This window comes from Cariama cristata, unplaced genomic scaffold (assembly GCF_000690535.1).
Source record: "Cariama cristata isolate BGI_N322 unplaced genomic scaffold, ASM69053v1 scaffold10426, whole genome shotgun sequence".
NCBI lineage: Eukaryota > Metazoa > Chordata > Aves > Cariamiformes > Cariamidae > Cariama > Cariama cristata.
In genome coordinates, this window is record NW_009623889.1 from 16,269 (window position 1) to 30,315 (window position 14,047).

Here is a 14,047-nt window from a genome sequence, read left to right on the forward strand (position 1 = left end):
AGAAGACAAACAACAGTAAAAATAAAAAGTCTGATAGCCAAAGACTCAAATATGAAGCTAGAAGCAGGTTTTAAGTAGATTATTGTCAGAAAAAAACTGCAGAAAAACTTGTCAGGTTGCAATTCATCCTAGTCTTGTCAATCACCATTGTTGCCAGGCACAAAAATGAAGTGCATATGAGAAGTTTTTACATAGAAGTCCTAGAATATTGTCACCAACCCACCCCCACACACCCATTTTATTTCACACTGACAAAAGCTGAGATGAATGAGTTGCTGTCTGGCCCTTCCCACTTTGTATAGTCATTGGCTGGCTTGGTTCTAAAAAGGATTTAAAAAAGGGGAATAATGTGTCTTTGCCCGGGACCTGAGACTGTCAGGGTGCTGAAAAGCTGATCTGTGAGCTGCCACCATGCAGATCTCTTGGGCTATGTGCTCTGTCTGTGTCTTAACACAAATTGCATTTCAATCTGTGGAAGGGTGGAAAATGTTTAAAAATGATGCTACAGAAATCATTCCTGAGATCACTGAAAATACAGAAACACCAATGGAGCAGACTTTCAGCAACAACACAATGAACCAGGCAAAGCATGGAGGAAGACACATACAACAAGCTCCAGACCCTAACGGTAAGAAAAACAACATCCTTATTACTGTTTTGAACCCTAACAGACAGTTTGTAAAAGAATACTTGTTATGATATATTTTTATTCATTAAAACCTTTAGATGTGTACCTAATGCTGTAAGTGACAAGGAGTTACATCTACTGTTCAAGGAATATCAATGTAAACATTAGGAGGGATATACTGGAGTTTACTGATGAAAAATGTGGTCTATCTGTTGAACAATCATTAGGTACCACAATATGCATTCCTATTCTGCCCAGCTGCTCTCTGCGGACACAACTCCATTACATAAAACCTGAAGAAGATACTACTTAAATTTCTCTGTGTTTTGTGCTTGCAAGCACTATGAAGAAGTATCACAAGCCATCTTTCTCTCTTTGATGTTAGGATGGGGCAATGGGTTGACAGTGGAGATAATAATATAAATTCTTAATATTTAGAAAGAGTCACATTAGTGATGTCTAAGATGACACAGCGAAAATGGCACATGGAGGGTGCATTCAGCTAGATGAGAGAAGTGTGCTGCTCACTGTCCTTTGCCAACAGCCAGATTTTCAGCCAGATTCCAGCAGCCAAAACAGCTGTTATGAACAGTTAAAGCACTCCCAAGGGGGACTCATGCTCAAATGAATTGGAGGGGACTCTATTTTGAAGAGGTGTGCAATCCTGGAATCGGTTTGGCTACTTTAGCAGCACTGACAGACTTCATAATATATTGTCACTGCCTTTGGTCCAATGTCCAACATTAGCAATGATGTAAAACACAAGCTTTGTGAGGAGAGATGGAAGATGGGGAGTTAGCACCAGAGAAAGGTAGTTTTAAAGAAGTGGCAAATAAGGCAAACTTGGTCCTCCAGACTGATCCATTTGGCTACCAAATGTACATAGCAACAAATCAAACTTACAGTTTCCACTATTGTGCATTGCAGATCTGAACTAACTGCCTTTTTCTAGGGACAACTGGAAGGAAATTGTGTTTTTCTGCTGCAGCTGTCAGTTAAGGTGTTTAAAACCATAGCACTAACAATAGTTTAAAATAAAAAAAAAAATGAAGTAATGTTTGGCAGTGCAACTTTATAAGGGTCTTAAATCCCTAAAATGGGGAGCACTCTGCTTCTCACAGGCACCCCCACCAACCACCAGGTCAAGGCTGGTTGGTTTTGTTCTTACATCTGAATACCTTCAGTTTTTAGCCTCCTGCTGCTTTGACATCAACTGGGGGGAATCTGTCCCACTAATATGTGCATATTTTTTGAAGTGGAAAGCACATTTACTTAAGAAAGAGAGACTGAAGGAGACTGGACAGTTATTTAAGATATGCAATGGTCTTGCATACTTACTTTAACATCTTTAACACAAGGAATCAAAATGATGATCCAACATGACCAGACCTTCCGTGGACACATGACAGCGCAGCAGATCATGAATAATTTTACAGTATGTGGAACCTGCACATGTACAGGACAAGATATACATGCACAGATAACAAACCTATATAGCTGAGGCAAATGCCCATGTATTTAACTGTATATGCCTATGTGCTATAGTGATACAATACACCTGATTCAGAGCATTATTTTTTACATAGACAGACAATTTTCTTAAATGCTTAGGGAACTTGGGAGGATTAGACTAAGTGCACATGGAGTTCAGTTGTCAGCATTTTTGTCACAGCATTATGATAAGAATAGTTTCATTTCACTAATGCAGTCCTTAAAACTTTTTTAAAATGAAATCTTGATAGCTGTACTTTGAGAAATATAAACCTGAGCACTAAAAATCATGCTTCTGTAATTCACAGGAAAAACAAAGCTTAAAACGTCTGTACAAATATTGTTCTATCATTAATGACTCAGGGTCAGAATTCTTTTTTGATGTACTAAGGAGGGAACCACCTTGTGCACAGCAAGGAGAATGGGCCTAACAGACACAGCCTTCAATTTGTAAGCTGACCTTTGAGGATTTCCACCACAAGTTAAAACTATCCTTTTGAGTAAGAGAAGAACATTAACATGTGTTTATCTAGATGAAGTTCTTTGATAAACACCTTCAAAAATCAAATTCTGTGTTTTCCAAACAAGTCAGTTAGCAAGCATGTCACTTGCCAAAAGAGACACCTTTGGGAAAAGTCTGTTCCTACAATTGGAAAGTTTTTCTAAATCCTTAGTGCTAAAAAATCTTGTATTTCCTAATGTTTCATTTGCCTATAGCTATCCATTGAGAAAAAGCGGGAAAAAAAACACTGTAAGTTTCCTAATCAGCCAGAAGATGCCTCTAGCTGTCTGAAGGAAATTATGTGGGACATGTGGGATTATCACAGAGAGCAGTAAACTTGGAAAACCTAATACCTGAAGAGTGGAAATTCCTTACCACTGTTGTTACCTGCTATTTTGCTAACCTGGAACACATTATGCTAGCAAAAAATCACTTAAGGAACACTTTCTTTGTTGGAAAAGAATTTAAATCTGGAGTCAACCTCTGAAGTCAGTAGCGTTAAACTAGAGCCATGGGGGAAGGTTTTGCCCACAGGTAAATAAAGCCAAGAGAATTCCATCAAAATTTCCCATGAAGTAACTGCTGCTGCCAGGGTTACACTTCAGAAGCTCGACTGCCCACCTGCACAACCTCGACATGGAATTTACCCAGTGGCAGGAGAAGGATTTTATTCGTCACTTTGTACATTGTTATTCAAGGGTCTCATAACTAGAGTAGCCAAATATTCAGAAGCTGCACAAATCAGCCTCTGGAGATACTCTTCCCAAAATCTGCCATTCAAGATGTCCAGCTTGTATCTAGCTCAAAGCTACATACCTGCTACAGGAACAAAAAAGTGCTTTGTCAAGAATGGGGATGAAAGTAGACAGTAATTAATGTGTTTCTTGTTTGCAGATGCTTCCGACTTTAGCTGCAGAGAAATGCGAACCACCCGGTATGTCACAGAGGGGCCTTGCCGCAGCATCAAGCCTGTCAAGGAACTGGTCTGCTCTGGTCAGTGTGTCCCCTCACACCTCCTTCCCAACTCTATTGGTAGAGGGAAGTGGTGGCGTCAGAATGCCCTGGATTATCGCTGCATTCAATGCAGCGCATCCAGATGGCTTGTCCCGAGGAAGAGACTCGGACTTACAAATTCCGAGCTGTCACGTCCTGCAAATGCAAGCGCTACACTCGCTACCACAACCAGTCTGAGCTGAAGGACTTTGGAAAGGAAACTGTCAGGCCTCAGAAGAACAAGAAGCCCCGTCCCTCCAGAGCCAGGAGCAGCAAATCTAACCAGCATGAGTTAGAAAATGCTTATTAGAAGGGGGCTGTGAGTGATACAGCCTACCATCTCTGGATATTTTACAAAAGGCACTCACAGGCCACAGCATGACATTCTGACTGCAGTAGGTTCCAACTCCTTCTGCTAAGCTGGGTCAAAGGCTCACATAGTCAAAAATCTATCAGATTATAGCAGTTATGGTCTGATAAGAGAATGAGATAAACCAAGCTGGAGGTAGCAACACCTAAATTCAGTCTGAGAGGAGAGATACTCTTTGGAGATTCACGTAGAGGTCATGTGGGTTGTACAAGCAGGAAGGCAGAAGAAAGTGAAGCTGCTATGGTGACAATCACACTTTGTAGAAGTCATTCTACTCACTTTATGTGAAAAGAACACTGAGATTCCTTTCCCACTTTTATAAGTGCCATGATGCAGGACAAGCGTGTGATTAGGGAAGCACCAGGAGAGTTATTACTTTCTGAATGCATTGTAGAAAGCAATAGCAGGGATTTCAACAGTTATGGTGACTGAAGTAAAATTGTTGGGAAATTAACGTCCTGTCAGATGCCCCAGTTGTTTCCTCTAAAACAGAAAAATCAAAATATGAACTCATGTTCTCAAAACAAGTGTGACAAATCTATTTCATACTTTTAATTAAAGACTATAGGATCAACAGATTGAACACTGAGATTTGACAACTAAAACCGTATTTGGTTTAGAGACAATTATTTGTTTTAGGAACAATTAAACAAATTCTACTAAGTGGAGCAGATTTATGAAATGGATGCTCCTCTCAAAACAGATAACCTCACTGAAGTTTGTCCTGTAAACAGCTAACGATGTGCATAATTTAACATAAAAGATACTGATTATTCCTTATTTCCTAGAACACAATTGATTTTAGTACCAGCTTAGATATCTCAATTTACATTTTCCATTCTGTAGACTTTGGATTTTCTGGCCTCACACTTTGTAGCACTAAGACTGTTCCAGCCAGGTTCTGGGAGTAAGGTGCTGGTTCTGCATTAAAAGTGAGCTTCTGCTAATTTTGAAGTCATGAATTCCTCTAGAAAAGTCTTTGTTATGTGCAATGTTGGTAAGTCTTTAGTGTGACAGCAATTTTCCTTTACTTAGCTTCTCAACATTCAGACTCATGTTTGTGTTTTTACATTAAAGAATATTATTAGAAAGTGAATTGTCACATGCTGTATATATCCTGTAGAAGTGCTAAGCCTAGTATCAGATGAACACACTTTGGGATGAAGACAGTTCCTCACCGTTCTTACTTTCTATGTAGAGTTTACGCTGAAATCATATAAACTATGGAAATCTGCGATGTTGATAGATTTTGCAATTATTTTATGTGGTATCAGAACTTAGAGATAAAAAGTTTTGTTTCAGAGAGTGAATTACCTATTTATTTTTTTCTCAGAAATTATTTATGCAGTTTCTCCTTGTAGAGAATAAGAAGTAATACTGCTTTAAAAAATTAGTCTGTTATTTTTAATTTTAAATACATTGTTAATAAAGTAGAAACAATGATTAATTATAGGAAGACTCATTGATTTTCAGCTATAACATAAAGCTGATTTGCAGCAAAGCCAGTGAATTACAAAACAGTCAGGGTGTTGACTCCAGTTTCTGTGACAGAGAGTTTCAGCATCCTTAATTCTCAGTCAAAACCCACATATCTCTAAAGGAACTCTGTCCTGGAACTTCTTGCTCCAATGCATGATGTTTCTCAGGGAAAATGTCTTCCTGGGCAAATGTGGAGCTCAGAACTATTTCAATATTCTCATTTCTGCTTCCCCTGGGGAAGAAAAAGTCAGCTGATTTCAATTTCCCTCCTACTCCCAGTAACATTTCCTGATTCATATGTTCACAACCTGATAAAGCCACCAAAGAAAACAAGAAGTCCGTGAACTGTCGATCAAGATTTCTTGATTGAAATCTGATTGCTTCAGATTTCTCTCATTGAAAAAAAAGAAGTGTGGAATCCCCTTGCAAGTGCTGCCAAGCAACAGTTAAACTTTTTAACAATTTGATATTGTAGACCTATGCCTGTTTTCATTTATAAGGCCATGTTCTTTAAGAAACAAAGACATTTTCCAATGAAGTCAGGGAAAACTGAGCTTGGACTACACATACTGTGCAGATCTTCCAATAGAGCTGTAAAGATGAACAGCTTTTTCGAGACAGCCAGTAGATAAGGTGTCCTTTCACTACTATTATTTGATACTTCATATAAAAACTTAATACAAACAGTTTTCATACCTGTGACAACATTTTCCAGACTTATCTTTGACTTTATGAATTTGGCACTTGGGGCTTAATTTTCGGACATCAGGATGAACACCTCCAAGTGCTTCTTGAGTAAGAAAAGCAGTTCAGTTCCTCTGAAAAGCTATTCCACAGTCTCACTGGCATCTAAAGTTACTGGAATACTGTTTTTAAAATGTTGACTGTGATAAGCTGGTGAAAGAGACTTACTCGACTTTATCTGAGACTTCATGCTGGATTCCAGGCAATTCAGAAGTACAGGGCCTGCTGCAGGTGAACGAGTAATACCTTTCTCCCAAACGTTTCACCTTAAAGATGTCCTCTTCCAAAAAAAAAACAACCAAGCCCAGTCTTCCCACACAGCTCTCTTCTGCCAAAACTGCAAAAGTTTCCTGCTGTTAAGCTGCCATTCAGAATCTTGCCGTGTTCAGACTTAAAATGTAATGATTGGTTCTTTGCATGTTATAAAAACTTTTACAAGAATACCAATGGACAGGGAATCCTGAGGCACTTATACTACTATATTTCCTCTCAACACCCATCCTGTTTACAGTTGCTTCTCACTGGTTTCCTGCCACAGCTTAAAAGTAGATTAGATGAGCAGTCTGCAGATATGCTTAGTCTTCTGTAATCTTACTCCTGAAACAGTCCCCTCCAACCACCGCTTTTGCAATTTATGTTATCAGGAGAGGAACAGGAAATAGCAGTGTTCTGCAAACAGCTGGAAAAATCAAAATGTGGGATGTTTCACAGAGGTAGACTGCTACATTCCCTTCCCCCACCCCCATGTGGGTTCTTTTCAAACAGAGCATTTGGGTTTGTTTATTTCTTTCTTTTCACCATCCCTCTCTCTTTTTAAAATCTCTAATAAAGGTGTACATGATTTTAGCCTCACATTACTACATATTACTTACAGCTGTCAGTAGGGCTCTAGAACAAGAAGGAAATTTAGAGTGTGACTTACTGCTCTAATAATCTATGTCAGTGTTTGCTGAAAGCATTATTTACGACTTAAGGGACATGCTGTACAGAGGAGATGCCATCTTTAACTGGGGGTTTGAGAATGAGCATCTGCAGGAAATTTCACTTTGTATTTCACACTAAATCTATATACTTCCAGTTCTTTCCAAAGAAAAAAGCTTGATACTGTATACAGAGAAAATAACTGAGAACAGGGTGGCTTTATAGATTGTCCTTACATCAGTGAAACATTACTGGACACAAGAGTTACATGGGACGGGCTCTTTCAGAGTAACAAATACTCCTAAGGGGCTTCATAATGGACAGAGACCTGCTGTGCACTCCTTTTACAGAAGCATTAAGTAGTTTTTCTTCAGGACTATAAACTCTTCAGGCAAGAATGAATTTCTCCATTGTAATTTTTGCAATAAAATAGCACAATGGTAAGTAATTTAGGTGCTACTGAACTATAAGTAGTAACAGTTAACTGAATTTACCTTCCCTTGGCTGGAGACAGCTGCCTGTCAGCAACTGTGCAACTGTCATCCTAATGGGTAGTCCACAGAAAAACAATCAAGTTGCTTTTTTTCAGACAGGATTCATGATTTCTCAAAATCATCTTTGAACATTCATTTGTCCCCCATTTTTATTTCCAACTTGTGTAGACAACAAACCATGGCACATTCTCTACAATATACTCACTGATTTACAATAAATAGTCAGGGTGCCTACTTTATTTCTGCTACTATTCAGTGAAGGATAAACTTACAGGAGCACAAACAGCCTGCTGATATCCACATGGTCCCAAAGATTTTGCATGAGGTTCAACTTTTTAATTACAAATCACACAATGACAAGCATCACTTTATCCAGTGAGGCCCTGGGCCTAGAAAACACATTATGCGTATGTTCTGCAAATGTGGTTGAGAAAGTCAGCATTGTGAAATACGGAAGGAATAAACATGTATTTTTTTAGCCATATGACATCAACTTATAATTAGTATATGGGCACACAGAACAACTTTTCTATAGTAAACAGACTCAAAAGTCTTAAATTAACATAGAACATATTTATATGTAGCTTGAGTTTGGATTCAACATACTGTCCAGCTGTAACCTGAAATTTGAATAAACTGAAACTTTCTTTGATAGGCAAGTAACGGAAGTCTACCTTTAAACTAACTCACAGTTTGAAATAAATCCAGTACAAGTTGCAGAATTTGCAACAAACACAGCTGATGTTGTTCAGTTATACAAAACAGTGCAACTTCTCCCCTTTCAGTCTTAAAACCATCAAAGGACAATTCTGCACAAAGTTTTTTGCAGTTATATACAAAGGGATGGACATTATTTTCTATTCCCAGAATTGTGGAAACAGTTTTTGCACTGAATGTTGGAGAGTTGTAACATCAAGCTGCAGCATTTCATGGACAAGACTCATGATGCCTTGCTGTCTTCTCATTGAATTAGGAATACAGTGCTTTTGTGTATTTTTTGATACCAAAATGAATTTTATTCTCACTAGAGTAAAATAAACGTACTGTGCCTGAAGCCCAAAGGGAAGGAAGCATTGCCGATTCTTCTGTCTCCGTTAACCATTCCTGACACTGTATCATAAACTAGCTATTTCTTTCAATCCTAAAAGCTCTCACTGCTCTTTTATGAGGACAAGTTATTACTGTGAAAAGAGGATAATAAAACTAATCAGTAAAACCTAAGCAGAGGTAAAACTCATCAGCACAAGCCCTGCTAATTCTGAAATAAAAGTATAAGGAACACAAAGACAATCTTCAAAACATTATCTCACCTCTACTGCATCACAATGTATGGCTAAATTGAACACTTCCAGGGAGGGGGCATCCACAACTTCTCTGGGCAACCTGTTCCATTGTCTCATCACCCTCACAGGAAAGAATTTCTTCCTAATATCTAACCTAAATCAACCCTCTTTCAGTTTAAAACCATTCCCCTTATCCTATCACCAGCCTCCCCGATAAAGAGTCCCTCCCCATCTTTCCTGTAGGCCCCCTTTAAGTCCTGGAAGGATGCTATAAGATCTCCCCAGAGCCTTCTCTTCTCCAGGCTGAACAACCCCAACTCTCTCAGCCTGTCCTCATAGGGGAGATGTTCCAGCCCACTGATCATCTTTGTCACCCTCCTCTGGACCCTCTTGAGGAGGTCCATGTCTTTCTTATTCTGGGGGCCCCAGAGTTGAACACAGTACTCCAGGTGGGGTCTCACAAGAGTGGAGTAGAGGAGCAGAATCACCTCCCTTGACCTGGTCGCCACGCCTCTTTTGATGCAGCTCAGGATACGATTGGGTTTGTGGGCTGTGAGTGCACATTGCTGGCTCATATTCAGTTTTTCATCCACTAATACCCCTAAGTCCTTCTCTGCAGGGCTGCTTGCAATCCACTCATTGCCCAGTCTGTACCCATGTTTGGGCTTGCCTTGACCCAGGTGCAGGACCTTGCACTTGGCCTTGTTGAACTTCATGAAGTTCACACAGGCTTACCTCTCTAGCCTGCCAAGGTTCATCTGGATGGCATCCCTTCCCTCCAGCATATCCACCACACCACTCACCTTGGTGTCCATTTCAAATACTTTAGTATCTAAGCTTGTAATCCAGCCCAGCCCTGCTTCTTCCTGGTGCTATGAGGGGCTGACTGGTTCATGCTGATGCTGTGAACGTCCATTTTAGCCATCCCAGGTGAGGCAGTGTGATGTGAAACACTTTTTTGCCACATATCAGCTACTCAGATTCTAACTGATACAGGTAGGGCTGTCATGACACTTCGGCACTAGCACTTTAGATTGAAATTGTCTCTTTCTTATGAATTTGCAGAGCAACCAGGAGGTGCAAACATTGGTCTATGCCTGGTGTCCATAAGGGTAATACCAAAGTCATCCATCTCCCTACTGAAGACTCCCACATCAGGCTGTTTGTAGTGTTAACCTTCATAGTCAAACTTTCTTGTTCATGGATTTCCAGGCAATTTAAATATACTCTCAAACCAAGAAATAAAAGTATATTTATTTAGTGGTTATCGAGCCCCTCAATAAAACAGACATCTTTATCACTTTGCCAACAATTTAATGCTTGTGGCATGAGGTTATTTCAATGTCTTAAGAAAACAGCTCAGCTCTGGCTAAATAAATAAATGATGTCATTCTTCATTCAGGCTACCAGATTCTTTGGTGTAAAAACTTCCCTTAGGAGAGGCCTTGGGACATAGTGGCTCCTCTGAGACTATTTACATCTGTCAGATTCTCTAATCTCTTCTTCCTTCCTTCCTCCTGTCTATTTCCTTCCCTTTCACTATAAAATGGCCAGTATTTAACTCTAATGCTTCCAATCTGCACAACATGCTTTTAGAATTGGGTGGTTGTTGGGTTGGTTTTTTTTATAACCAGAAATAAGGCTTAATTTAAGGTAATTACTCTCCCATTTGGAGGGTTTTGCTATTTGCAGAGACTTATTTTTTTCCAGTCAAATTAGCAGGAGAAGTTAGTTTTAAAAGTTGTAGTTTTCTTCTAAAATTGTTCTTCAGATTAAGGGTGGTGCTCAGAACCAGAAACTTTTCACTCATGATGAATTTCTGCATGTCTAGAAACAAAAGTAGCGCTATCAGGAAATCATGATTGCAGGGGGAGAGAGGACAGACAATTGCATAGACTTCCAATGAACTGCAAAAATGCATGTGAAATTTCAGCCTGCTCATCAATTAATATGGGCTTCTGAATAAATTACTCTTCAAATGAGAGGTGTCCAGGGTCCTCCTAGAGCCAAAACAGGCCCAGCCATTTTAAAAGGTACATTTTTCTACAATTAGTTTTGCCATTAACATCTCTAATATGGCATCAAGAGCAAACAATCAGTCATAAGGATTATTCTTTGGACTTGCACTTGCAACAAGAACAGAACAATAGTGCTTTGAGGAGTGAAAAGTGTTAATAAATGCAAACATTCAATGGAGCATAGTTCAGTGACAGGAATTAGTGAATAGGATATTCTTACTGGGAAACTTCCCTTACTGGGAAAACTGGCGTAATTTCAGAATTTAAGCATTGTATCCTCAAACATGTTCCTTTCTTCTAGTTGGAAATGATGTCTGTCTAGAATTAAAAGATTTTAGATAATTTTTCATTATTTTGGGATGCTTGGAACATCAAAGTGGCCATCAGATGTGTATACAACTGATTTGTAGCACAGTCTGAACAGACAGTCTGCATACGAGCAATAAACTCAGTCGACATCCAATTTACTTTTAAGCTACACAGCTCTCAGATACGTGATTCTGTCTTGGTCAGCAGTACCATCACCCTATATTTACTGAAATACACCACTATTATTTTGAAGTACATGTTACATACAGACGTTATATCCAGCGACTTTGTATTTACTTGTATTTCTCTGCAGTGACAATACAATTTATAATATGTAGAATGCTGTGCTATTTAGAAGGCAAATAGAAGGCCCAAGAGCAGCGGCAATTATACATGCCTAAGGGCATTCATGTAAAACCCCCTAACTTATTATAGAAAGTTTATGAGTGGTCTTTGGTGCAATGGCAGGTTGTCACTGTTTAAGGCTGGGCCAGCCCTTAACATGGGCGGCAGATGCTCTCTTTTAATCCCCTCCCTCTGCCCAAAAGGGGAAAGGACGGAGAAAAGGGAGAGATACTTATGGACTGGAAATTAAAACTACTTTAATAAAACAATAATAATGGAAAATAGTATAATGTATTAATACTAATGCTACTGATAACGGAAATAAGAGGAAAAGTATACAAAACTGATACTGAGTTTCCCGATGACAGGCGGGGGATTGCAGGCCGCAGGGGCTCGTGCTGCTGCCGCAGCAGGGTGGGCACCCGGACATCCCGGACCGGACCCCCCAGCTGACAGGAACCGGGTTCAGGAATGCACGGATTGGGGTTGGAGGCGGGATAACAAGCAGGGTCCCAAAGGGTTGCCGGCCATGAAAGAAGAGCGAGACCCTCGTGATCCCTTAGCTTTATACTGAGGATGACGCGGATGGGATGGAATACCTCGTTGGTCAGTTTTTGGTCACCTGTCCCGTCTGCACTCTTCCACAGGTGTGACCTTTTTATGATTTTTTTACTTGCTTAACAAAAGAGGGCCAGCAATGGTCTCGGTTCTCATAGGGATAAGTATAAACATGGGCCTTTCTGCATACCAATCCTACTGATACTTCAGTAGCAACTATAAACATTGAGCGTTATCAAGCCTGAAATGCAGATACTGTCTGAAAACATGTAGCTATACTTTCAGAAAGTGCAGTTACTTAGAAGAAACTTAACTGCAAGAAGACAACACCTGAAAGGAGAAACAGTCCTGTTTTAGCCAAACCAGGACACAGGTATACTAAAAACATATTTGGAACTGGTTGTTCAGTGAGACCTCACACACAAGTCTGATGAGAAGCTGGTCCAGGAAACTTTTTTTTTTAAAAAAAAAAAAGCAAAACATAAACATAAGAAGAAAATCATGTCCAAGAGAAAACTGCAACCAATATGGGTTTCAGTAGGGCTGTATTGATTTTTGATGTCTGGATCCTAAGACAATATTTAAAGGACAATCACAAAAATTACACTTATGCAGTTTAAAAAAAAATCTTTCTATTTATGCAAGGCCAAAAAAGCCATACTAATCAGCAAAAAGAAACATATTTAGCAGTAATAATGGAAGGATTCTTCACGTCTGCAGCAGCTGACAATTTAAAATTTAACATTCAAGAAATTCACTTAACAGAAAAAATTTCAGAGAATTTCTTGAGTCATGGGCTATGAACACCTCTGGGGTGAACAGACTCTGGGGACTAATTCTAAGGGGGGATGGTCTGTAAACTGATGGAGAAAAATGACCCTATATCAAATATGTTCACTACACAGGAGTGTACACCTCCACCAGAAATTTCAGGTGTCTGCAAATTTAAAAAGCTTGGAAAAGTTTTCTTCTGATTACTTAGGTATCAAAAAAATCTCAAATACAATTATGACACGTTCCCAAGTAAAATTACAAAGTCTTGCAAAATGCTTCATCAATGAGGAACTCTTTGGACCATTACTCTATAGTTGTCAAAAACAAGCCTTTCCTGTTATAGCTATGTCTAACCTTCTCCATGCTAGCATACATTGTCACCCTCTTCATATCAGAAATACAGTGGACAATCACATTTTAAATTCAGTGTTCTTAAAAATCTTCTGTTGTACTCTCAGTACCCTTTCTACTCACACTCTGTTCTTTCTAGTTTATAGAATGGACTTCTGTGCACTTCACAGTGCAAGCAAGACCCATGTTCTTAAGAAGACAAAAGCTGTCTCTTAGACTCAGCTGTACACCTGCATGCTGCGCTCCTGGAGAGACAGCTTTCTCAGTACCAGTGAAAGTAGAACTAGTGATGGTTTCCAGAATCAAGCATCAACCATTTTAGTCCAGTTACATACATAGGCATAAATTAGATCTCTTGAGAGCCAAACCTGAGATTCTCAGTAACATTTAATCTCTCAAAGATAATCTTGACATACATAGCAGGTAAGAATATTTGGATTTAATGCTTAAGCTTAATGACCTCTCAGAATATGAATAAACAAGGGTTAACTTGTCAGCTGGTTTAAGCTGAGCTCTCTCCTTTGGCTTCATTTCAATTAAATTTTTTTGCAAGCAGTTGAGGACAAGGCCAAGTACATGGTTTACCTTAAAAAAACCCAGATACATCCTTTTGGACGTATTTTGTAAATCAGCACATAGCAGTGTTATTTCAAAATATTTTTACTTAGATGTGATATTAAACTCTACACAGGTACCAGGGAGAATGTTTCTTTAGCCTTCTTTTATCATTATATTAATAAATAAAGTTTTCTTAACATAGTCAGTATTTTACATTTTTATTTTCAGC

The 14,047-nt window shown here is 39.1% G+C and overlaps 1 protein-coding gene across 1 annotated transcript; it reads left to right on the plus strand.

The window, feature by feature from the left end:
* Positions 1 to 411: 411 nt before the first annotated feature.
* SOST (sclerostin) lies at positions 412 to 3,924 on the plus strand. Its single transcript, XM_009702944.1, is given in 3 exon segments — positions 412 to 628; positions 3,516 to 3,698; positions 3,701 to 3,924. Coding segments are annotated over 3 exon segments (624 nt in total).
* The last annotated feature ends 10,123 nt before the right edge of the window (positions 3,925 to 14,047 follow it).